This window comes from Pieris napi, chromosome 8 (genome assembly GCF_905475465.1).
Source record: "Pieris napi chromosome 8, ilPieNapi1.2, whole genome shotgun sequence".
Classification (NCBI taxonomy): Eukaryota; Metazoa; Arthropoda; class Insecta; order Lepidoptera; family Pieridae; genus Pieris; species Pieris napi.
Genome location: NC_062241.1, coordinates 7,118,103 through 7,142,075, shown reverse-complemented (window position 1 = coordinate 7,142,075; position 23,973 = coordinate 7,118,103). Strand labels below are relative to the sequence as shown.

The 23,973-nt window shown below is 32.5% G+C and overlaps 1 protein-coding gene across 2 annotated transcripts in view; it reads right to left on the bottom strand.

The window, feature by feature from the left end:
• The window catches only part of LOC125051746 (protein trachealess), a 98,614-nt gene that overhangs the window by 30,834 nt on the left and 43,807 nt on the right, over nt 1–23,973 (bottom strand). Inside the window, exon 1 of one of the 2 annotated variants that reach the window (XM_047652283.1) lies at nt 17,052–17,638. The exons of the other annotated variant lie outside the window; for it this stretch is intronic. Within the exon in view, the coding sequence (XP_047508239.1) occupies nt 17,052–17,266 (215 nt within the window). The 5' untranslated portion in view covers nt 17,267–17,638. Of the gene's footprint in view, nt 1–17,051; nt 17,639–23,973 lie in introns of those variants that run through there. 2 annotated transcript variants of the gene reach the window in all.

Sequence of the window (23,973 nt, the reverse complement as noted above, 5' to 3'; positions counted from 1 at the left end):
AGAATTTAACAAATTTGTGATCACATTTACTCAGAGTAATTATTGCAATGTTCTGTGCGAAGATTATTCCATAGCAAATAAATAAACTTGAGATATGGTTAATAAATTTCATTATACGTTAATTAAAATAAAATAGAGTTATCGCTGTTGATATGTTAATAAGGCTCAAAAACCGGTTGTATTGTATGTAGGAGGGGTCTCAGCCACGCCCGCCCTCCGCCCAACGCTAATGACTTTGTTTTAACATACATTTGCATTTTATTCGAATATGTGGTTTATTACGTGAACTTTGAATATAAACATGTACCACAGATTTTCGTTAGAACTTTCATACTACTTGGTAGCAAGATCAGTACCGATATTTGAAGACATTTAATTATAATTTTAGAAGGTCCCATAACAGAAAATTATTATCAAAATTTAAACATAAAAACATCTTAGCAAATACTTCTGGTTACAGAAGGTTTTACCATTAACAGGCAGGGGTAGTAAACCTTTCGCGCTGTGTAAGCGATCCTGTGATGGGCCTAGTTTACGATCGACTCCGATTACTAGCCCCCAAGAGTGTTTGTTTTATTGTCACCTGAGTAAGGTAATTTCGTGGCCCTTGTATCATCATCACAAACCGTAAAGCTACCATTTATAAAAATACCTTTTCGATTTCATGTTATTCTAATCAAAAATCGCTGCAACAACACAATAATCTTAACAACCCCTTAGGGATTAATAACTCTTTAAAAATAAAGAAAATCTAAGCGAACCATTTAACGATAAGATCAAATTTTCCGATAACCCGGTTCAAGTATAAAACAAGCGGCTATTTCGCTTGATTTAATGTTCCTCGAGGGTCAGTGTTGGGGTATTAAATTGTTTAAAATAACTTTAGAGTGACCGAGGGTTGACCGCCCCTAGCTATTGTATATTATCTTAAGTACCTAAGCCAATCTATAAGGTTCTAGTAAATAAAATGTCATTTTTTTTTTGAAAAATATTTATTTATTTATCAATACTGTTGCACTTCATATTTGGCACATATTAATGTATATGTAACATACGTATAAATAAAGGAGGCATTCTTTCTTTAAAAAAAAAGAAGGTTAAGTGCAAAAAGTGTTTAAAAAAACACCTATAAAAATCTACGCTTTTTTCTAAGATCGCATTACGATAATTAAATAACACTTCAAAGTGGTCCAATTTAATTCATCACTTTTATGGCAGTCCTCCCTTCACCTTACAAGTCTTAACTACTCAAACGTGTCTCAACGCCCTGCACACCTGGGAATCGAACAGGCTAACACTGACCCTCACACCCAACGGACTCACTAAAACATACTCTAATACTCACGTCTTATAGTTTGCTTTAAGAGTACAAAGCTCAATAGTTAAAGATAAAAATGACGTAAGTCCCTGAAAATGCAAGCAATTTTCGTCCTCAGGGTGGAAGAATTGCAAATTGAAAGAATAGTGAGGAGTCATAAAAAGCTGTCCACTACGCAAGCGTTTCGGTTAATATGGCCCGGGACAAATTGAGTTGGACCGGCTAAGAATTAGTTGGCCCCTGGGAGTTGGGTATGACGGATGGCCATTAGGGCATGGTATTTAGTTTCTTGTTCTATTTGATTGCATGAATTAGTTAGTAGACTTGATTGGATTACGATTTTATTAGTTAATTTGCGAATCAAAGTTTACTAGAATTGACTTGAATGAATGTTGAAATAAATGCAGTAAGAATACTCTAATTTATTTTCAGATTAAAAAAAAAACTCATGTCTCCTTTTGAAGGGCCTGCCATGCATGCGTTTTGCTTTTTTTTAATCCAAATTTTGTTTTTTTTTACTTTCGTGTAGAATAATAAAAATAATAAAACGTATGTGTCTGCTTGCAAATTTTTACATAAACAAAAATTTAGGATGAATATAAAAATGCCAATAAAACTTATCTTTAGTATATTTATCACATAATCTATATGTTTTTTTATATAAAACTTTTTAATAAACCCAACATTTCGCACACAATACTTCATACTTATCGCACACCAAATAACACTTAAATACTATTGTACAGGAAAGAACAGTAGTACAGATTAAAAATACCACAGACGGGGTAAGTTAAATTGTCAACTGTCACCTTTGGGGAGCTTTGAATGGCAGACACCTTCGATTAACCCCTCAATTACCGGGATTATAACATCGGTTTTTAAGAACGTGCATGGGAATTTTCAGAGTTTCTACTTGAATAGGTGTAAGGCTAAACATTTTATTGTCATTATTGAATCTATTGATAGATTGATGGGAAGGATTAAGACTTGTTAGATGATAATAATATAGCACCAACATGCAGAGGTGGTGACTCTATGTACCACATATAATTTAAAGGTAAATTGTCCGCATGAATAAAGAATATTTTAAAAACTTTAATTTATTTACGTGATAATAAAAAAATAATAGAAATTAAAAATATCTTAATACATTTAAATTACGTCCGTTGTTTGTCCGCTATGGACTCCTAAACTACTTAATGGATTTTAATGAAATTTGCACACCGTGTGCAGTTTGATCTAACTTAAAAGATAGGATAGCTTACATCTCATTTTATACCCGCAATATTATTTTATTGCAAATTATTTGTTTATTATTTTACAGTCACAATTCTAACAGATGGCGCTGTGTTGAAAGTACCAACGTTTCACATAAGCTACAATTTAATGGCATAACCACCAAAAAAGCATGGTCCCCATGACTGGTGTTCTCCTACCGTTTCCCTTGAATAGTTTACTACTATGTAATATAACAAAAACCTTAGCCTCAGCAACGCGTGGCAGGGTCTGCTAGTCTCTATATAAATTTCGTCTCCACAGTTTATAAACATCAGCACCGTAACATTCGATCAGATAAGTTTATGGCACTATAATGATACGAATCGTCTTAAACTTAATAGTACTTCATATAAAGGTATTTTAAAGTGCAAAGATTTTTAATAAAATTTTATCTTTTCTTAAGAGTATAAAGAAGCCATAGAGGTTCGTAACAATTACAAATATGACGTGTTGTATTGTCAATATCAAGTGATTATGTCACCATTAACCACTCGAAGGGAACGATTATAGTTATGAAATATTTAGGGCTATAAGTATCTATTGTTGCAACGCCGTTAAATAATAATGATCTTCAAGAAGCTATGGGATAGAAAGGTTTTAGTTTTAAAAAAATATGATGTGAAAACGAATTTTAAGATAATAACTTTATTCGATATTAAACCTAGGATTACGCTATGTATTGGCTTAGAAGTACAAATTTCCCAACTAATTTCCACTGATGTAACAGATAATACAACTTTTGACATTGTTCTTTAATTAAAAAAAAAAGAGTGGCGGAGAGTTTATTGCCAGTTCTTCTCTTCCGTTCTACGCCCTTGATTTCAGAACTGGCAGTACAATTAGAAGCATTTAACGTGTATTTCTTTTTTGACGTTCATAAGTGTACATTATGTTACCTATATGAATAAATGATATTTGACTTTTGGTTTATATTATTTATTAAAGAATATATATGTTACTGTAAAAGCTCGAACTGCAGTAAATCCTAAGATATTCCAGTAAAACCTAAGATCTACAAATTCCTAATGATAAATATCCAAAAAGGTTTGCGATTCGAACTATTACCACTATTCCGTTGGTAAATCTTAGGATTTACATTAATGGCACGGTAAATGTTGAAAAACAAAACATGACTAGCTTATGTAAGCATTATGTTTGTATTTCGTTGTTAAATTTCAAATAGAGAACTACTGATTCAGTTAGATAGATATGATAGAGATTGAGATATTCATAGATATACGTTATGTGTTTTTTCAAAATAATTTAAATAAGTTGGTATTAGTTTGTACTTATTACTATCATATGATACCTTTATAATATTATGTACCTGTTTTGTCTAATCGTTCATTAAAGTAAATAATTAAGAATTACTCATTGTTTTATTCCTAAAACCAACATCTACCAGCTGACAGTGGTAAAACCTAGCATATACTGAATTCGAATGGTAAAAGCTCGAATTTCATTTCAATTTCAAAAATCGTCGTATTTTCAGTTATACTGACATTTACCAACTCATGTCGGTAATTCCTAAGACTTACACTTTAATCTTAAGATTAACCGTAGTTCGAGCTTTTACAGTAACATATACCTACATCATAATATGTAGTATATTTCTCGACCTAATAAAAGATCTCGTTATTCTTATGCAAAGGTAATAAGAGCCATAGTGTGTAAATTACTAATATTATACTAGGGATTCTATATCTAAAAAAAGTAAATTGTTAACCGAATTCAAAACTCCCAAGGTTACATTAAACGGAAACTCAGAAAGTACTTTGTAAAGTGTAAGTTTTCAAAGGAAATTCACACCCTACACTTAAGGTCTGCTAGTTTTCTTTAAAAGTGCGGACATTTGAGCCCTTGAGTTAAGTCAACCGTTGTATCCCCTGGGTCTTAAAGACCCGACGGTCACTCGTTCGGAATTCAAATAAATTGTCGCTCTAATAGAGGTTGCTTACGTCACGGTAATAGATATTGCATACTGAGGAAAGCGACGTTAAATTTATTTAATTTACATACCTAAAGTATGATAAGAATGTAAATTAAATGTAAAAGCTATTAATGTTAACAGACTTGTCATCTAAAATTCATAAACATTCGTTTAAGAAAGTTAAATAAGATGATGAATGAGCAAGTAGGTGATCAGCCTCCAGTGCCTGACACACGCGACGTCGACTTTTTTTTTGTGTCTAAGACATGTCGGTTTCCTCACGATTTTTTCCTTCACCGTTCGAGCAAATGTTAAATGCGCACATAGAAAGGAAGTCCATTGATGCACAACCGGGGATCGAACCTACGACCTCAGGTATGAGAGTCGCACGCTGAAGCCACTAGGCCAACACTGCTTTTGCTTGCAAAGCTTGTACCTAATAGAAAAATAAACCGTGGCGCTACAACCTCTACTACTTTCTGGAAATAATAAGGATCCATACTTTAGTTACGATATTTATGTTATCAAAGGAATATATAAAACAATAGATTTATATTATGTATATATATAGATTCGCATTGACAAACGGCTTCTTAAGTAATAAGAATAAATAGATGTCCCATTAAAATGTGGCAACAAACAATTATTTATTTTAATTCTATTCATTAACGGAACAAGATTACCCTGTGTTGTGATAATGAATTCAATCATTAATCTAATGATATCATCACAAATATAAGCGACAGAGATAAACATATTAAACGATTGGACTTTATTAAGGGATAAAATAAATACGGAAAAGGGGCGCTCATATTTGACGTGGCGAATGAGATGTCGTCGGCTTATTACGCGTTAGGATTATTGATATACTAAACGATTATTCTTGATATAATCTGTGATCCTAAACGAAAGTATAGATTATATATTTATTTGAGGATATGTGTGAGTTATTTATACTAGTCAAACCTACAAATGTAATGAAAATGTCTGTGCCTATTATTTATATTTTTTATTATAATTATATCAAGATTCGAAAATAAGTCAAATGTATTTTATTTTAATAGTAACATTTAAGGTTCCATATTTATACTTTAAATAGGTAATCATTTATGTATTTATAACAGCACTGAGTGTATTTATTGATAATCAAAAATAGCGGTACACATTTCACATTGAAATGTTTTCTCGCATTTATTGCAATGACACAAAAATATTTTAACTAGTCAGTCACGACTCACGACTTTTCAATTTTGTCATGTTGTCGCAGTTATGCTATTTTTGTCAAATTTGAAATTTTCAATGGCTTTTTCACTATTACAAGATAATTAAAAAAAATAATTAGGTTATAAAAAATGGTTTAATTAAAACGGTCCAATTTGTTCTGTTGCAACTATGGCTTAACTGACTATTTCAATTACCAAACAGGCACATTATCTTAACATACATTGCTTATATTTCTTTATATCAATATAATAAGTGCAATCCGAAAGAATATTATTTTGCCCCATATACTAGTAGGTACCAACCAAATTCAACCTTAAAAGAAATTGCTTACGTAATCTATCAAAAATATACGAAGATTTTGATTAAATATATTTTTTAGGAATTTGTTTATTTATTTATTTATCACAGCAATATTTCTTTTATAATGTAACAGGTTAAAAATTATATTGGTTGGTTTTTGAATTGCTTATTTCTTACTAGAGCAATACATATAAAACGATGTGAAAATTAAGAGGGGGTTTCAAAAATCCGAGGTCTCTCGGGCATGCGTTTTAGTGCTGTGATGAGAAGCGTTACTCAGCAGTTTCTGGCCTTCAATGACCGTACGTGACATTACAATTTAGCAGTAATGTGATCTGTATCGATATTGGCGCTTTGATTACGTTTTTGGATTCTTAAAACGTATCTGCCGTAAGCCTTTTTGGATTATTCAAGGGTTCGATTGAAATACAAGATATAACACATGGATAGAGATTACTTATTTCACTTAGGTTTACGTATCTTAACTTATCAAAATATGTTTTTAAATAAAACTTCAGAATACTAATAGTATAATAAAAACTTAATTATTTTGTGTGAATCTAGGGATTCCACTTTTAAACACACATATTTTACATTGTAAAGATACAGACACACAGAAAGTACAGAGTTATTACATTGTTATTATTTTCACTAGTCTTTGGTTTAAACGCAATTAACTCCATGATTTCGTAGCCTAATGCGATAAATAGAATTATAATATGTGTTGTAATATATGACAAAAACACCTGTCGAAAGTTGTGCCGTTACATTTGTCTTGTTTAGGTAATTTGCGAGGGAAATCTAGATATGTTATCAAGTGCCTCGCCTAGTAACAAAAACTTGCTTCTATTAGGCGAGTTGGCCAACAAAAAACACGATAAAAAACTCAGTTGAGATGTAACTGGGTATTTTATTGTTGAGGTTTTTTAATTAACTTTTGGCAGTTGGCTGTCTTCATATATTGTTTTATATAAACATATTATAATTATCACTGATTTACATTCATAAATATGTAAATTTTTTTTCTTTATAAGTATGTTTAATGAAAAATAATTAGTCTTAACATCATTATAAGACAAAACAAACATTTTCTACGTATAGAAAATTTAGTTTATATATACTATTTATTCTTATATTTCACTAAGTTCCAGATAGTAAAAAGTACGTTTTTTATTTATTTTAATAAGCTTAATTCTTGTTTTAAAATATTCTACTAGTGCTAGGGCTAGTTCTAAGTGCAACATTGTATCTTAGACAATTTCAGACACTCATCAGTGATATATATATAACACGTATGTGTAAATATATATTTTTTTGTTTTGATACAATAATTCATTCTAACAGCCCCAGTCATTTTCGATTTCCCCCAAAAAGAACATTTTATTACTCAAAGCAAAAGATTTAGGCTGAAATCTAACGGGACGGTCCCAATGGGACGAACGATTTGCACCGGCCAAATTGCCGGTCCTTAGCTGGACTTATAATCACGTCACAATTTTCCTTTGCAATGCAACACGAATATAAAACGGCTGTCTTTATTTAATTATTGAAATCTTCGTAAAGAAGCCTTTTTTACCTTTTTTTAAACATATTATTTCACAATCAAAACGCGGTTTATTGCCACAATACTGTATGTCGAACTGAAGGGCTTTCATAATTTAAAAAAAATGATTATCCAAAAACAAAAGTTCGTTTTCCTATGCTATCATTTACTTTAATGTAAAAGTAACCCGTTTAAAAAAAACAAATGCTAATGTCAAAGTGACATAGCATAATCAAATTTTCTTAGATAGTTAAATTTTTGGAGGATAATGAAGCTCACGTCCAGAAATAAACGCTAAATGCAACAACTTTTTTGAGTAAAAGAAACTAGATGGCCTTTGACTAGTAAAAAAAGTTTTGGCTTAGGCTTGCCTTCACGTACAGAAAACGTGCTAGAATCGTATTTGTTTTGGATTTGAAAATAAAATAAAATTCTAAATGCGCTGGAATGATTATTATGAGTAGTTCGGATAGAAATAAATAAAAACCTGGATAAATCAATAAGTTTAGAAAACGAAAAACTTCAGAAATTATAAATGTTTTTTAACTTAGTTTAAAGTATCACCTAACTTAAATACCTACATCTATATTGTAATAAATTACTATTTAACATTTTTTGATATTTTTGTGAATTTTTTCTGCGTGTTAACTGCTGAAACTATGATGTTGTCATTAATTTTTTACTCTCCTAACAGTACAGCTTTTTGCATTATAACCATTTTGAAAAGTATGCAAAAACTCCAAATTAATTTATCATGTGACAATGTGCAATAACATTTTGAATAGAAAATAATTGCGACACAGCACCGGGCAACACAGGGCTGTCATATTAATTTCCAGGGTAAAATAATTCAACTATTTTTTAAATCGTATTGTCTTTGATTGACATAATCTTTAAATGTGTAAAACATTTAAAGAAAAAACTTTTTGACCGAATTGAAGTTATGTATTATTATAAATTTACAACTATTTACTTTTAGTCGATACCAACTCCGGGGAAATAAATACAGATAATGCAACTTTCTCTACAGCTGTGATACTTTTTGACATCCAACACCTTGTGTCTTCAGTCACCGTGACCACGCACGCTGTAAAGCACGCGAAACGTCGGATAAATTTAAAATTATGTTAAATAGTTGTAAATTTATAATAATACATAACTTCAATCCGGTCAAAAAGTTTTTTCTTTAAATATTTTTTAAATTTTAGGTTTTAGATTTTTATATCCTACATTTGTTTGTTAGGCTTCTTATATGAGCATTGAGCACTCCCATAATTTTAAATAGTTTCATACATAAATTTAGCCTAATAATGGCCTAGCTAATAAAGTTAATAACTTTATACTAAGGCTCTAAATAATCTAAACTACACTTTTTATACCAGATTAATTCACCAAATAGGAAAAATCCGTTGCATAATGGCAACCCTGTCCCCACTGGACAAAAAATGGCCAAATAGTATGACTAATGATAGTCGGCCCGTTAGCAAATTGCCTGCCAAATTGTACTGATACTGGAAAATTGTATCATTCATAAGCAATATCTGGGATTTAGTGGGGATTGTGTTACGATGAATTAAATGGGATGTTGTGAGGGATTTTAACATATACACACTACAGGTGTGTTGAATGATGATTCTGAATTTGAATGCCTTCTGTTTGTTTTTCTGATTTCTACAACACAAGAGTAGCGGCGTAAATATATTTATAAGTTATAACGTTTTGTTAATAATTATAGTTGGCCGATAAACGTTTTAGTAAATTTATAGTAAATGTACCTATATTTTATAAAAATTAAGTGTACACTATTAGAATACTCAAAATTTGTGAAATGTGAAATAAATCATCTACGTATACGCATTTATCTTGCGTTATGACAACTTCATTTTATAGTAGGTACATTGTTCGATAACATCCGAACTTAGCTTAATCAGCAAAACATCTAACTAGATAAACTAGATAAAATTAGCAATACAAAGAGAAATTCGGAGCCACGTTCACTGCCAATTGAAAGGAGAAGGAAATAATAGTTATTTGCAATAATCGTCTAAAGGGACGCCTGATTGCGCCCCGGGCGGAGGATTTTTCCTATTATTCTAGTTGCACTTTCCAATGGCTTTTTGTATCACATTTGGATAATATTATACCATACTATTCTTCTTAAAATACCATGTAAGTTCCCTTTTCAATATTGACATTTGAGTAAATAGTTCAGGAAAAAGCTTAAGCAATGCTCACTCAACAGATCAGTTGTGGTCTGGATGAAGCTAGTAGTAGGTACTGGGCGTCAATAATCAGAAATAAATGACGAAATATGACATACGATTTCATCAATATACAATATTTCCACTATGTATTCAAAGATTAATTAAAGTAAACCAATGTTTGAGAAGAAAGAAGAAAAATGTACAGAAATTTCTATCGAAAATTGGAATACCAATACATAGGGTGCAATCGATCAGTCAGTAGGATTAATGGACCAAGTCTCTCGAAAATGATGCATTATTGTCCCCTTTACCTCATCAGTGGACTTTTGTAGTGACCCCTGTTGTTTTAATTCCTTCTTTTAGGGTTGAATTGGCATCTAAATTGAGTGAGGGTTGGAAGAATAGCTCATATTTTTATGGATGTGGTAAATTATCAAGGTGATCGTACTTTAGCGTTATTGTTGCTTAAAGAGAATTGCCACCGGGGTTTCAGTTGGGCGGCTAAACCATGCCTGGCTTTTTGGGTTTCTATAATTCGTAGACTTTGCTCGTAACTTCAATAGATACCGTAACCGATTCCAACTTCAATATTGATTTTTCGTACCACGTATTTACAAGCTTAACAACTCAAACTTAATATTTGTTGTCTCTCTACTCAGAGAGACGCGAAAATTCTCTAATACCATCTTCTCTTGAAAGCATGACAGTAATAGACATATTTAAATTCTAAAATAATTTAAAGTGGAGCAAGAATATTATACAACAACGGTGACTCAGTCATTGCAAAAGCATCTGATGAATTAACGTGATAACATTCCTTGATATCACGACTACAGTTTTACCTTTTATATGGACATTACAGCTAAATGATTTGCATGATACTAATTTATATATGTTTAAGCATATGTATGAAAAACTGCACGAAATTATTTAGTAAGAGTGAAAATCCAAATACCAGCGAGATTATTTTCTCCTGTAGTCCTAGGATTCGTAGGTTAATCATGCGTGTCGGATCAATGGCATTACTGGCGGCTGCTATTGTCACTATATGTTACAGAGCTCATAACATAACTACTTCAAAGGCTAATCAATTACAAACTTGTGGTTTATTCGATTGGCCAATATTAATAGATCTACAAATTAAACTATCTGATAATCCATAGTCATCAGACGCCATTGTCAATATTATTCATAGTAATTTAGTATTTCGGAGAAATGGAGCAATGCTCTTCCTTGTCCTCTTGCCAGTCTTACCCTCTTTTCCATCAGTTATCTTTCTCCTGTGCGTCTTTGTATTGTAAAATCTATCCTCCCACCATCTACGTCGTAGTTTGTTTACACGAGAACGTATTTAAAAGGTATTTAACGGATATAGACCCGTTTAATACATTTTTTATAACGATTCACAGTCGTAACGAAAACAACGGCTGAAAAGCACTTGAGACATCATTACGTAAAAAATATAAAATTTCTTTACAAAACATAACTTCTTTGTTTAACAAAATGATTACTCAACGCCAGTAGTAATAATACTTATAGGCATTTCTATTTTTTAATAACTGTTACTCAATGATAAGTTCTTATATAGAAACATTGAATCCAAATTTAGTTAATAACAACGTACTTATATATAAATGTTTACAGATGTTTTTAATAAAACATCTGATTTACCCTAAAAGCCTTCAAATCAATTTTTGTAAACGGCACAACCGGCGATAATCAAAAACCGCAGACAGTCGGATTGCAGTTTTTCAATAATGGTACCTCAAATAGCCCAAAAATATAGTGGTCAGTTGGTTTTGTAATAGTAATTTGGGATTTATACTTTATAATCATAAGTTGTTGTAAAAAGTCCCGTAACGATTAGGCTATGGAGTTGTTTTCGTTAAGGTGTTAAACATTCTGTCACACAAAACAATTATTGTTTTTAGAGTATTTTTAATAAGAACTCTCACATAGAAGTCCTCATTTAAAAGCCTACAAAGCTTGGGCAATATTTCTGTATCTGTTTCGTGATAATTTTTGAAGTGAAACTTCTTTATCGGGGTTGGAAAAAAATGTAGTGTAACATTTTTGCGTTACGCGTCACATTTTTCCGTTACGCGCCATGTTGCTTTTTGAAGTCAAACTTCTTTATCGGCGTTAAAATATGACATATAGTATGTTTTTGACTTTAAGTTTGACAACGGATTACATTTTCGACTTGAAATTTGCTAATCGCAATTTGCAGCAATTAATTTGTAAATTGTATGCTAGGCAGTGTATCAAAATTTACTGTGTTTAAAGAAATAGTTTCGGACATAACTCAAAACAAACCAATTATGGCTCTGCGTACAACAAAGGTTTTATATAAGTTTCACTTCTTACGTGTGTACACCTAGTACACGCACACATTTTTTTTTCTTAATAGGCAAGTAGGTGATCTTCTATGCCTAACCCTCGCCATCGACGTTTTTTGTCTTTAACACATTGCGGTTATCTTCTACACCCGGGGGGGGGGAGCCACTAGGCAATTTCTTAAGAGTCCTTTAGTGATTACATTAAAAAGAATTACCCCTATATAATTACTTCCCGAAGCATAGCACACAATGCGCCATTATTAGCAGTGTTGGCCTTGACGCTTCAGCGTGCGGTGTAGGTTCGATCCCCGGCGCGCACCGATGGACTTTCTATGTGCGCATTTAATCGCTTGTACCGTGAATTAAATGATCGTGAGGAAACCGGCATGCCTTAGACCCAAAAGTCGAAGTGTCGGGCTCAGGTTGATCACCTACTTGCCTATTAGAAAAGTTCATGGAACAGATACAAAAATCGAAAGGCCGATTTACATTATCTTAGTGTTTAGGAGAGTGCTTTAGGATACTTTAGTTGAAACATGTAAACGCTACTTGCTTTAGTAAACGCTACGCTAAAGAACTTGCCTTTCAAGTTGTACTAAAGCACTCTCCTAAACACTAAGATAATGTAAATCGGCCTTAAGGCCCAGACTATAGTTACAATAAATATTTAGTTCAAAATGTTCGAAGCTAGACGGAGTTAAAGACGCGACGCTTCGTCTACGCGTCGCGTATAAAAAGTAAACGAACATAGGCGTTACAAATTGTAATGAGTCAGCATCAACGTTGATTGAGGTTAGTATTAATGTGGAGTCGTTTTTCATATCTCTAATACTGTAGTATGTCCGCGCCTTGTAAAACGTACGTTCAGAGTTGTCCTTTCATTATCTAATGTCTATCTCTAATGAATTATATTTCTAAACGTGAAACTAAAATATATTAAGCCGTTTTAGGATTTAAGAAATCGTTAATTTTTAATGACAATAGCTGTTTTTGATATGCATAACATTTTGATGTTAACTGAAAAAACTGATTTAATATTATTCTATTTCCGTGACGTTTTAGTGTATTTGGATTTATTTTTTATTGTCATTTTCATTAGTTTTGACTAAGTAATTTTATGTCTTATTTTAGTTAGCTTAGTTTTGCACTTCTTGTGCTCACCTTATCTATTTCTCTTTCTCACTGTGGTTGCTTGGAATAGATTGCTCGAAAGCGATAAGACCGCCAGTTGCCCTCCTTGTTATTTAATTGTACTATATAATGCAACAAAATATTAATTTCTAAATGTTTTCTACCAATCTAATAAGTCATGTTTTCTCTCGCGTACGAAATAAAGAAAATCAAAATACCAAGGATAAAATGTGTCATATAAACTGTGAATCATAGGTCAAAATAACACCTTTCACAGACAAAAAGCACAGTACAATTCGAGGTAAGGTTTTTTTTCTATTCGCCTCCGTTTTTTGTGCCATCAGGTGCACTGATTGAATTTTACTGTAAGCTATACATATAATAAACTTGAACCTGTCTATGATCTATTTGACTTGTATATATATGTATAGTTGGAGAAACTACGCAGGGAATTTAAAAACAGAAGTGGTTTTTGACCAACGTAAAAGAAACGAAATTTTTTTTTTGACAATTGTGGTAGAACCTAATGTATGCATTTTTACTAGTTTATAAGAATATGATTTTTGTCTATCATCAGACAAATATATATATATATATATATATATATGTCTTACAAAAAAATATAGATATTTTTCTTGTTATCATACAAGGACGGCCTTAAATAAAATGAGCATGAAGTATTGATGTATGAGTTACTGTCTAAATTAAAATTATTCAAAAAATCTTTTAATTTATCACTTTAGATTTTCTTAATAATAATAATAGTGTAGTTTTAGTAGAAAGTTTACTTAACAATTTTAAAATACAACAAAAATTAAAAATATATTGTCACCTACCTATGCAGTGAAAATGTTTATTTTTTATTGCTTTAATACATTTAATAAAATCTATAGAGGAACGATCAAAATGTTGACAAAGGGTTGGATCATGGAAGGCTTTTGTATAAGGACGGGATATTGTTCTTTCACTTAGAATCAAAGGCTATTTTCACACTTCATCAAAATTTCTAAGTAAAAACAGCAAAAAACCAGCATCCGTTGTCTGAGATATTTAAATTGAAAAATAAGGAGCGTAACTAAACGATAAAATGAGTGCATGTGTGAACAAAGGCATCTGACTAGAATAAAAACAGATGTTTCATAGAAAAACAATTATGTTTAGAATTTGAAACACTTTAGACTAATTTTATATGGGTTTTCTTTTTACTTAAGAGTGAATATTTCTGCATTGCCGATATAAACCACGAGTGTTAATTTAATACGTTTTTGACAAACACCGTCTCACTTAACGTTAAGCTGCACCTCAGAGAGTAAGAGTCAGAATCGACACTGCTAAGTATGACTGAGTAACTAACTACTCATAAATGTAATGGATTTTATTCCCCTTAGACCTTTGATATCAGTTCAACTTTCAAAGATCTGCGACTACTACATGTCCTATACATTTTAGTTTATTTAGATTAATTTGTCTCAAACTTAATCAAGCAATAAGATCTGCCTTATATGTAAAAACTTAACTTTATTACAGTTTTTCAAGTAGGTGATTTCTTTCATCCAACTTAAAGTGTAACACTTGAGTTGAAGTTAAACACTTGAATAAGACTGATTTAGTTTCATTGATAAAAGGGTATTAATATAACGCCTATTACATGTGTATATGAATATTAGTAGATAAAAGGTGTGCATTTTTACGTTCTAAATATTAACAAAAATTTCATTTGATTGATTTAAAATAATAAACATTTAGGTCAATTTACTAACCGCTAACGGTCAGTAAACCGCTCAAAGCGTCTTCAATAATCTCAGTTCGATAAAAAACAGGCGGCAAATTGGTAGTTTCCTCTTCCAATTCGATTATAAAACGTAGCATGATGTCTTACTACTGTACTCTTAAGTTAAATGCTGTAGAAAGTTGTAGAAAAAAATATTTTGCGTAAGCGTTTAATACAATTTCATTCTGGTGAATTAAAAGTTTTTTACCATAATTGAATTAAAAATAACCATGAATGATGAATAATGATTTAAGTACAAAACTTAAAATGTTCTTATTGGTTAGTTTATAAAGAAATTCGTTTTATAATATAAAATGTTGCAGTGTGGCTCTGTTAAGAGAAAAGATTTCCAGTGCAAATAGATATCTTTTTTGACGTTTGACTTGATAACGCCCAAAAGCTGAATTAGTACTGTCGTTATATATATTATGATGCTGAATAGCTGTCTTTTCTTTTTAAATATATGATCTTAAGCTTAAATCTACGACTGTAAGGTTATTGAATCAAAGCTTTCACATTGACAACAAATATACAACTAATGATTCAAAAATGTATTCGTATATTTCTAAAAAGTTATATCTTATGTCAAAACGCTGTCAACAACCAAAAACCTCAATGAAACAAGCCAATTTAAATACATGTTTGTATTAAACATGTCTCATTATGTGTATTTCTGAGAAAACGACAAATTACGAAGGCTAACCTGTATATTGTTACTTTACGGCGTGTATTGTCTTTGTTTAAGACATAAAAAGATTTAGATCTGTTCCGCATTTGTGTATGTAGAGTTTAATAATGCTTTGTAGATAGTTTATAGTTTAATTGTCTAATATAAATGATATTTATAGTATATGAAAACAAGCTTTCTAAATTTAAAAATATCACTTAAAGTAAATACTTTTTCGAACGTTTTGTCAAATTGTGTGTAGAGACTTGAGTTTAAATATCGAACAACTCTAAAAAAAAAGACAACAAGTAGATACTATTATATTTGTTTTAAATTTTTAAAAAGAAATAAAGTAAAACTAATTTCTAATTTTATTGAAATATGAATGTTTTTTTTTATTCACTATTTTATTTTAAATATTTTACATAAGTCTACATTTTCTTAGAGCATGACCAGTTGTTCGTGTCATGCGCAGATAAAATCTTAATTTAAACTCGCTCCGTCCTGTTTTGTTTTTTGAATATCAAATGTAAATATTGCGTAAAATTGCAATTAGTTAACTTTTACGCAAAATTTTCTTATTCTTTATTTTTATGTTTTAGTAACACAATTTTATTCATTTAACTAAACAACAAACAAATATATAGTACATATTTACAATTTTCTTAACCTACAAAGTAATTATAAAAATAATTAAAAATTATTAAAAAGAAAATTTATTTTTTCTTAAAAAGTTTGGTCCCGGTGGCAGTGTATCTACCTTTAACGCTGGCAGCATTTCCTTGCTGTATTGCGATACTTATTCGCTGAGCCAGGAAAGCACCAGCTCTGGGGTAACTGGTTCTATCTACCAGTCGCCAACTTAACTCTTTATTTAAATCATCAATATTGTATTAACATTCTTAAATTCCAGATTTAAAGTTCCCAATATTAAGGGATTAATTTTAATGAATTCAATTCGCCCAAAGAAATATTTAATAAATATATAAAATTTGATTTTAGATTCTTATTAGATTCTTAAAATTAAATTACTAAAAACACATTCTAAAATCTTATCCTCAATACTCAATCTCATCTTCATTTCGAAATATTTTTTGATTAATTTAAAAGCACATAAATACGAAGCGTTTTCAATAAAATTGCAAATAAAAATAATTGCCACATTGCTACGACTTATTTTTAAATATTATGATTGTTTATTGATATTACTTAAATAGGTTGTTACTTTTAATAAATAAATCTAAAAACAATTAAAATATTTCCTATATGATTAATCAATAAGCAACCTTATATTCACTATAAAAGTTGTAAATAAAAATTAAAATATAAATAAAAAAGAAACGTGCCCAGGTTCAAGATGCGATTGGTTGGATGCTTGTTGCTGCCGACAGATATCCGGGCTTGTCTGTACGAACCAGGAATGGGTGAAGGCAGAATTCAGCCCTGGATTCAGCCCTGGACCTGGTCCCGGCAGGCCCATCACTCCAGGCAACCCACCAGGCCGCTGGTGATGAGGGAACCCCGCTACATAGTCCATAGCCACAGCTTGATATGGCAACATTGTCACTTTTTTTTTATTCGAGTTCAAAACAGATTCCAAACGCGCACATTTCAAAATTCGAATAAGAGGTCCATTTCACATAACACAGTTTAGTCCCGAACAGTCAGCCAGTTAACATGTCGCAAATAAGCTGCGATGGTGTTTTCAGGCGCGGAAGTCTTTAGTTATCAAACAAACCATTCTATTTTCGCGTCCGATCATTTACTGGGCTAGCTACAAGGGAAAAGTCACGCACAACCACCCACTTAATAAATATTCTGGGCATATATCCGTTTTTACGTTTACGTGACTGGCTGTGAACTGTCCGATTTTCACGTACCGAACGCGCGGCCGATTATCGAAAGCAGTTGCACGCGTCCCCCTCTTTCGACCTCGGACGTGCAACTGAAACCAAGCACGCGCCAAACGAGACTCTATTACTCGTCCTAGACGTCGAATCGGTAAATCAGAGCAGGACACCGCTCTATAATAGAGAGGGATAGACGCGTCGATCGGTTATCATCGTGGAGTTAAAAGCCTGCGTCGTTACACGCTCTGTAATAGGCGGTGACGTGATTGGGCGTGGCCTAAGCTATTAAGTTGAATTGTCGCGTTGTGATTGGTTAAAATTGCCAGTAGTAGCCTACGTGATATGTCCACGAATACGTTTAGAGCGTCTGCTGATAGAATATAATAAGTGGAATGTTGGTTGGATCTTCGCCAGTTGAGGCTGTGCTGCGGTTTGGTTCCAGATTCGTGTATAGGTTTAATTAGGAGACCGTTAATATGTTTAGGCGGTGAATATTAAGAGGGGTGTGGCTGCACCTGTTAACGATTGGCATTCAGTGGGATGAGCGATTTACGTAAACATTAATCATACGTAATGATACGTCATACGTTGCTTGCATTGACTTCATACAAAACAAGAAAAACTCTTGTATCGTAACTCTTGTAGTGTTATTCTAATAGCTAAATAAATAAACCAATCTAATAATCGTCTAAATTGACCTTTGAACCTAAAAAATCTACTTAATCAAATACAACTCACATATTCCCATAAGAACACACGAAGCCAGTATGATAACATTGAAAAATAATAAAGTATATTGTACCTACTAGCTGACCCGGCAAACGTTTGTTTTGCCATGTACCTACCTATATTATTTCTAGGAAACATTTTTTAGTTAATTAAAAAAACTATCTACATTCTACAATAATAAAAAATAGGGGTTGATCGTAGAGAGGTGAAAATTAGGGGTAGTATGTATTTTTGTATGCTGTATCATGAAAAAATTTAAAAAAAATGGGGTGGACAATCCTTATCACTTAGGGGTATGAAAAATAGATAGTAGCCGATTCTCAGACCTACTGAATATGCATATAAAATTTGATAAAAATCGGTCAAGCCGTTTCGGAGGAGTATGGTAACTAACATTGTGACACGAGAATTTTACCTATATATAAGATAAAGCAATGTCGCATGCCAAGCAAGCAACAGCAGCATCAGCTAGTATAAAACCTATACTAGCTGATTATATAGCTAGCTGGTATAAAAAGCTATATATATTTTATACCCACGGCGGGATCTCAGGTATTGATCTATTCTCGCGCGGGCGTGGCGCAAAGTTAACGACACTTCCATACCTATTGCACTAACCTTGAAGACAATATTCAGTCTTTTAATATCTACGACCAGAAATCAACTAATAGGTGATTAAGACGCTAGAAAAATATCAAGCGCGAGAGTATTAATAAATAACTAATAATATCTTGCAACCCTGTACCTAATGAAACATTTCTGTCTTAAAAATAATTGGTCAAGGTAGGACCAACCCAAATAATTTTGTCGGGAATTTAACTGTCAATACAAAGGATTACGGGTTATAGAATTTATTAAATGATAAATATTTTATTAAAGTTTACTGAAAAATGGTAACTTTTGAGTATAGGTAGCATCATATACCTATCTAGATACTTATTCTAGCAAATGAAAACTGTCTCCATAGTTTGTTAGTACCGTTTAGAAACCCGTAAAACAAAGATTGTTTTGGGCAGTGAAAGCAGAACACCTATTATGTAATAAGTTGCCACTTAACTGAAAAAAAAACACATCATTGGGTATGTCTCTATCTTTGGACTTATGTTATCTATACTAAGATAATAAACGGTAATAACTTGCTTGTTTATAATGAATAAATGGAAAAACTACATGACCGATTTCAAAAATTTTAACGCTATAATACGGCTGCATTAGGTACTTGGGCATATTTTTTTCCAAAATATAAAAAAAAACTTACGAAACATGCGGTAATAGGCGGCTTAGGTAAATAATTACAGGTAAAAACCCCTTGAGTGCGTTTAAATGGTAGGTCATGTACCTAAACGCTTTCAATGGCATGTAATTTAAATCATTATTATATTCGTAATACCTAAAACAATAAATCAGTGTATGATCAATACCGCTGCAGGATTGGGGTCATTTCCCGGAAGTGGGATGCTTGCGGCTTCCGGTCGACATTAGCCATTTGACCAGTGTTAGACGCATTAGTTGCGTTCCTATGCCCTTTATGCTTGCTGTGGTTTCAATTCGATGTATTATTTAGAATGTGTATACCGATAAGATTCGTATAAATATCAAATAATACTTGTATTACAGGAGATGATTTCCACATTAAGAAATACGTTTAGTGATGTTTCCCGCGTAATCCGCTAAAGCAGATTTTTATATTTTAAATTTTAAAAAAAAGGTTCGTAGCTGTAGGTCTCGGTGGGTCTCTGACTTTCAACATAGACTCAAGAAACAAAAAAAGGTTCGTAGGTCTCTTACTTTCAACGCAGACTCGCAGGTTCTTATAATTATTAAATTACCGTCTTATGTATATTGACGTTCTGTAAGAGTACAGTTGAAAATGCTTACAGATGTTCAAATTTAATTAATCAAATATTTAAATCTACCAAAACCACTGTGAGCTAATTTTTACTGTATTCTAGAGTCTGTGGTTTTCTAACTGCGTCGTTATGCGATCTAATATAACCCTTATTTGCAAGGTCATTTCATTTATTTACAAATATTGTGGTGTTAAGCGTGTTGGTAGAAGGTTGAAAATATGGCTTCGCAACGTTAGGGAGTAGACGGGTATTGCGACTGCGGAAGAGTTGCCGCATCTGGCACAGGACATGACACGCTTCAAGAGACTGAGGGCCAACCTCCAGTAATGAAGAGGCACTAAAAAAAAGATGAAGTGTACTATTAGTTTTTTCATAGTAAAAATTCGCGTCGAAATATAATGACGTCACAGTATTGTCAACATATAGAAAGTTAAACTAAACACTGCAGCAAATGTCACGACTACCTTACTAGACTAAATGACTTGACTTATGTCCTAAAACCCCTAGATAGGGCAGAAGGCGTCCACAGAGACAGAGAGTCTCCATCGCGATCGGTCTTGAGCCTCGTATTTTACCTCGCTCCAAGTCTTTCCGGCTCTCTTTGCCTCGTCTGCAAGTTGCAACTCTACGGAGCCAGGTTTGCTTGGGATGGCCACGCTTCCAATCAAGCGCCTGCTTGGGAAAATGATTGGGATCCCTTTGGAGTGTATGGCCTATCCGATTCCATTTGCGTCGCTTGATCTGATGGCTGATCGGGGTTTTTGGCAGCGCTCCCAAAGTTGCTCGTTAGAGATCTTTTCAGGCCAGATGCAGAATACGGCGAAGACAGCGGTAGACGGTAGACTATATAATTTTTGTTATTTATTTATTTAAGGGTATCTTTCACAATGTATGGATAAAGTGCCAAATCACTATGCAACACATAAATTATTTGGAAGATAAATTGTGCTATTTGACACTTCATCAAACTCATAACTTATGGTGGACTTTATGTGACGAATAGCGCTATCTGACAGTCGTGAAACGCAACAATAGTGTTTATCCTACCAATAAGTAATAAATAGCTAATTTGGAACTTATGTAGAACTTATCCTTACATTGTGAAACAGACCCTAAAAATAACAAATTATACGGTAGCTAATCATACAGACTACAGTGATCAGATAAACCTTGCTTCCTATATTGTAGGTAAGTACAGAAAAATGTTGAAACAGAAATACGAATCCTTTATTTTTAATTCCGTCAACGTCTGTTTCTGAGGCGGTTACGGTAAACATCTTTTAATCAATAAAGAGATCGTTTTAGTGGACACGGTCACGCGTTGTATCGTGGACGCGATGGTACGCGGGGTGTGAATAGTGTCACGAGCGGAGCGACAGCGATCTTGCATACGTATCTTTTATACACGAAGCGGGCAGAGAAATCACCTCACTTAAAACCACCGACCAGAGACACTCGATGCTAGAATGCGATTACATGTAAGGCTTTGTAAGATCTTATTATACTGACTGTTTCTAGAATTTCGTGTCATAAGTATTTCGGAGTATATTTTATCCCAAGTGTTTCCTTAATTCAAAAGCTTAAATACCTTATAATAAATTTATAGTTCATACATATTTTACACGCGAAATCATGCCTTATAAGGGTTTATTGTTCTAACGAGGATTAATAAAAAAATAATATAATATAAATAATAATATAATTAGTAAAAAAATCAAATTAGAATCTTCTAAGTTTCAGTTAATATCGCTCCGCTTCGCCCGTGAACGTTTGACCGCACTAGATCAACCAGAAAACTGTCTTCATTGGATAATTCGTGATTTCCACTTTTTCTCGACAGGTGTCTCCACGATCTTGACATTGAAGTTTCAGATTAACAAATGGACAATGAACTCGTATTGCTTCAGGTAAATATTTTATTTATTTTGTAGATTCGTGCAATTCGTTTGAAAGGCAAAGAAATATAAACAATTCTGGCAAAAACTATCGACTTATTGAAGCTAAATTTAATTAATTAGTCATATTATTAATAAAAAACCATTTAGCTAATATGCCATTTAGCTAATATGCTAATATGCCAATCCAACGCATCACTCCGTGTTTACCAGCACGAACACATGGCACCCTACCAATAAAAACATCGGCTAGGTCATTGTACGTGAGTCCCTTGCTAAATGTAGGGCAAATGCGATCGATTCTGATTAAAATTCAGTATCTGCACTATCGTGGTGCGGGGGATTAGTGACGTCATACGAACGCGAAGACATCTCGCCTTTAATTATCTCATTTCTATTACTTGCCACATCTTTTTGACGTGACAACGTCTTATAATTCGATGGAGCCGGCTGCACGCACGAAAAAACATGACTCATGCGGCGTTACTGCGCTCTGAGGCGTTACCTCGCTCTGAGGCGTTCCATTTAAAATTGACATAATTGTATTTATGCGAACAAATAGCTAACTTGATCAATTCAATTGTGATTTCAATTTACCTCCTTCTCTATATCCATACAAAATACCTATCAAACAAATAAAATTTAATTTTTTTTTTGAAAAATGCAACCATCCCATCAATATTTTTTTATTACGTTGTCACGTTCAACTATCGTTAGTAAACCGACTTTACAGACAACCGATTTTTTTTTTTTATTAGGGTTTCGCACGTTCGTGATCACACTGAAGGATGTTCGATTTTTGAAACTTACTTTTATAGAACACTTTTACACTGAATGACGTTCGATTTTTGAAACTTTGTTCTATAGAACACTTTTACATTGCATCACGTTCGATTTTTGAAACTATAGAACTTGCGCCTGGAGTAACCTATCGCTACTTTTTAAAGTTTATGGAAAGAGCTAGATTTTCTCATGAAGTATTTATGGCAAATCCTTCTCAATTCATTTAAGTTTAAGTTCTTATACTTGGTATTTAAATTACTACAAAGTACTTAAACTTATAATAATTTAAAATAGTATCTAATATATGATACAAATGAAATTTGTTTTAAGTAAACTAGACTAAAGACGCCTTTTAGTAAAGTTACAAATATTATTTGTAGTTATTAATAAGATATTGTTAAAATGTATTAAAAACAACACCAACATAGACCCTGAAGGTCTGGTCAATCATTTTTTTTTCTATTTAAGTGATCTGTGCCTGAGACACATCATAGACTTTTAGGGTCTAAAACATACCGGTTTACTCACGATGTTTTCCTGCACCACGAAAGAAGAAGCCACTAGGCCAACACTGCTGTTTTATTTATTTATATAAAATTAATTAATTCCTATCTCAGTAAACATTCACTTACATACAAATAAACATGTCCAAGTTTATCTCATATTACTCTAGAATTAGGGAAGCACACGCGCATTAAGATTGCAACCCTGATACTTTGATACGAATTAAGATATTCTAATTTTAATTGTCCCGCGCTTTGTGTTGCCATGTAAAGATAATCCTCAAGTTAATATTATGTGGCTATATTGGAATCTACTTCTAATATTTATAATCAATGTATTACATAATATATTACTTAGTAGGTATGTTAAATATTGAGTAAGTGTAACACATATAATTCACCGTTTCCATGGCATAGTGGAACCTGGACCTCTAAGTTATACCATGGCGTATAACTTAGAGGTCCAGGGTTCGATTTCGAGGGAAATCAGACATGGTTTTGTAGACTCAGATCACCTTATCGATAAAACAGAAAAATGTTTACAACCCATCAGAATAGATTGTTTATGCCTAAATCATGAATATTTAGTACATCTACTAGTTACTTTGTGTATTGAATTATTATAAGAATACGAATAATCCACGAATCAACCCTTCAT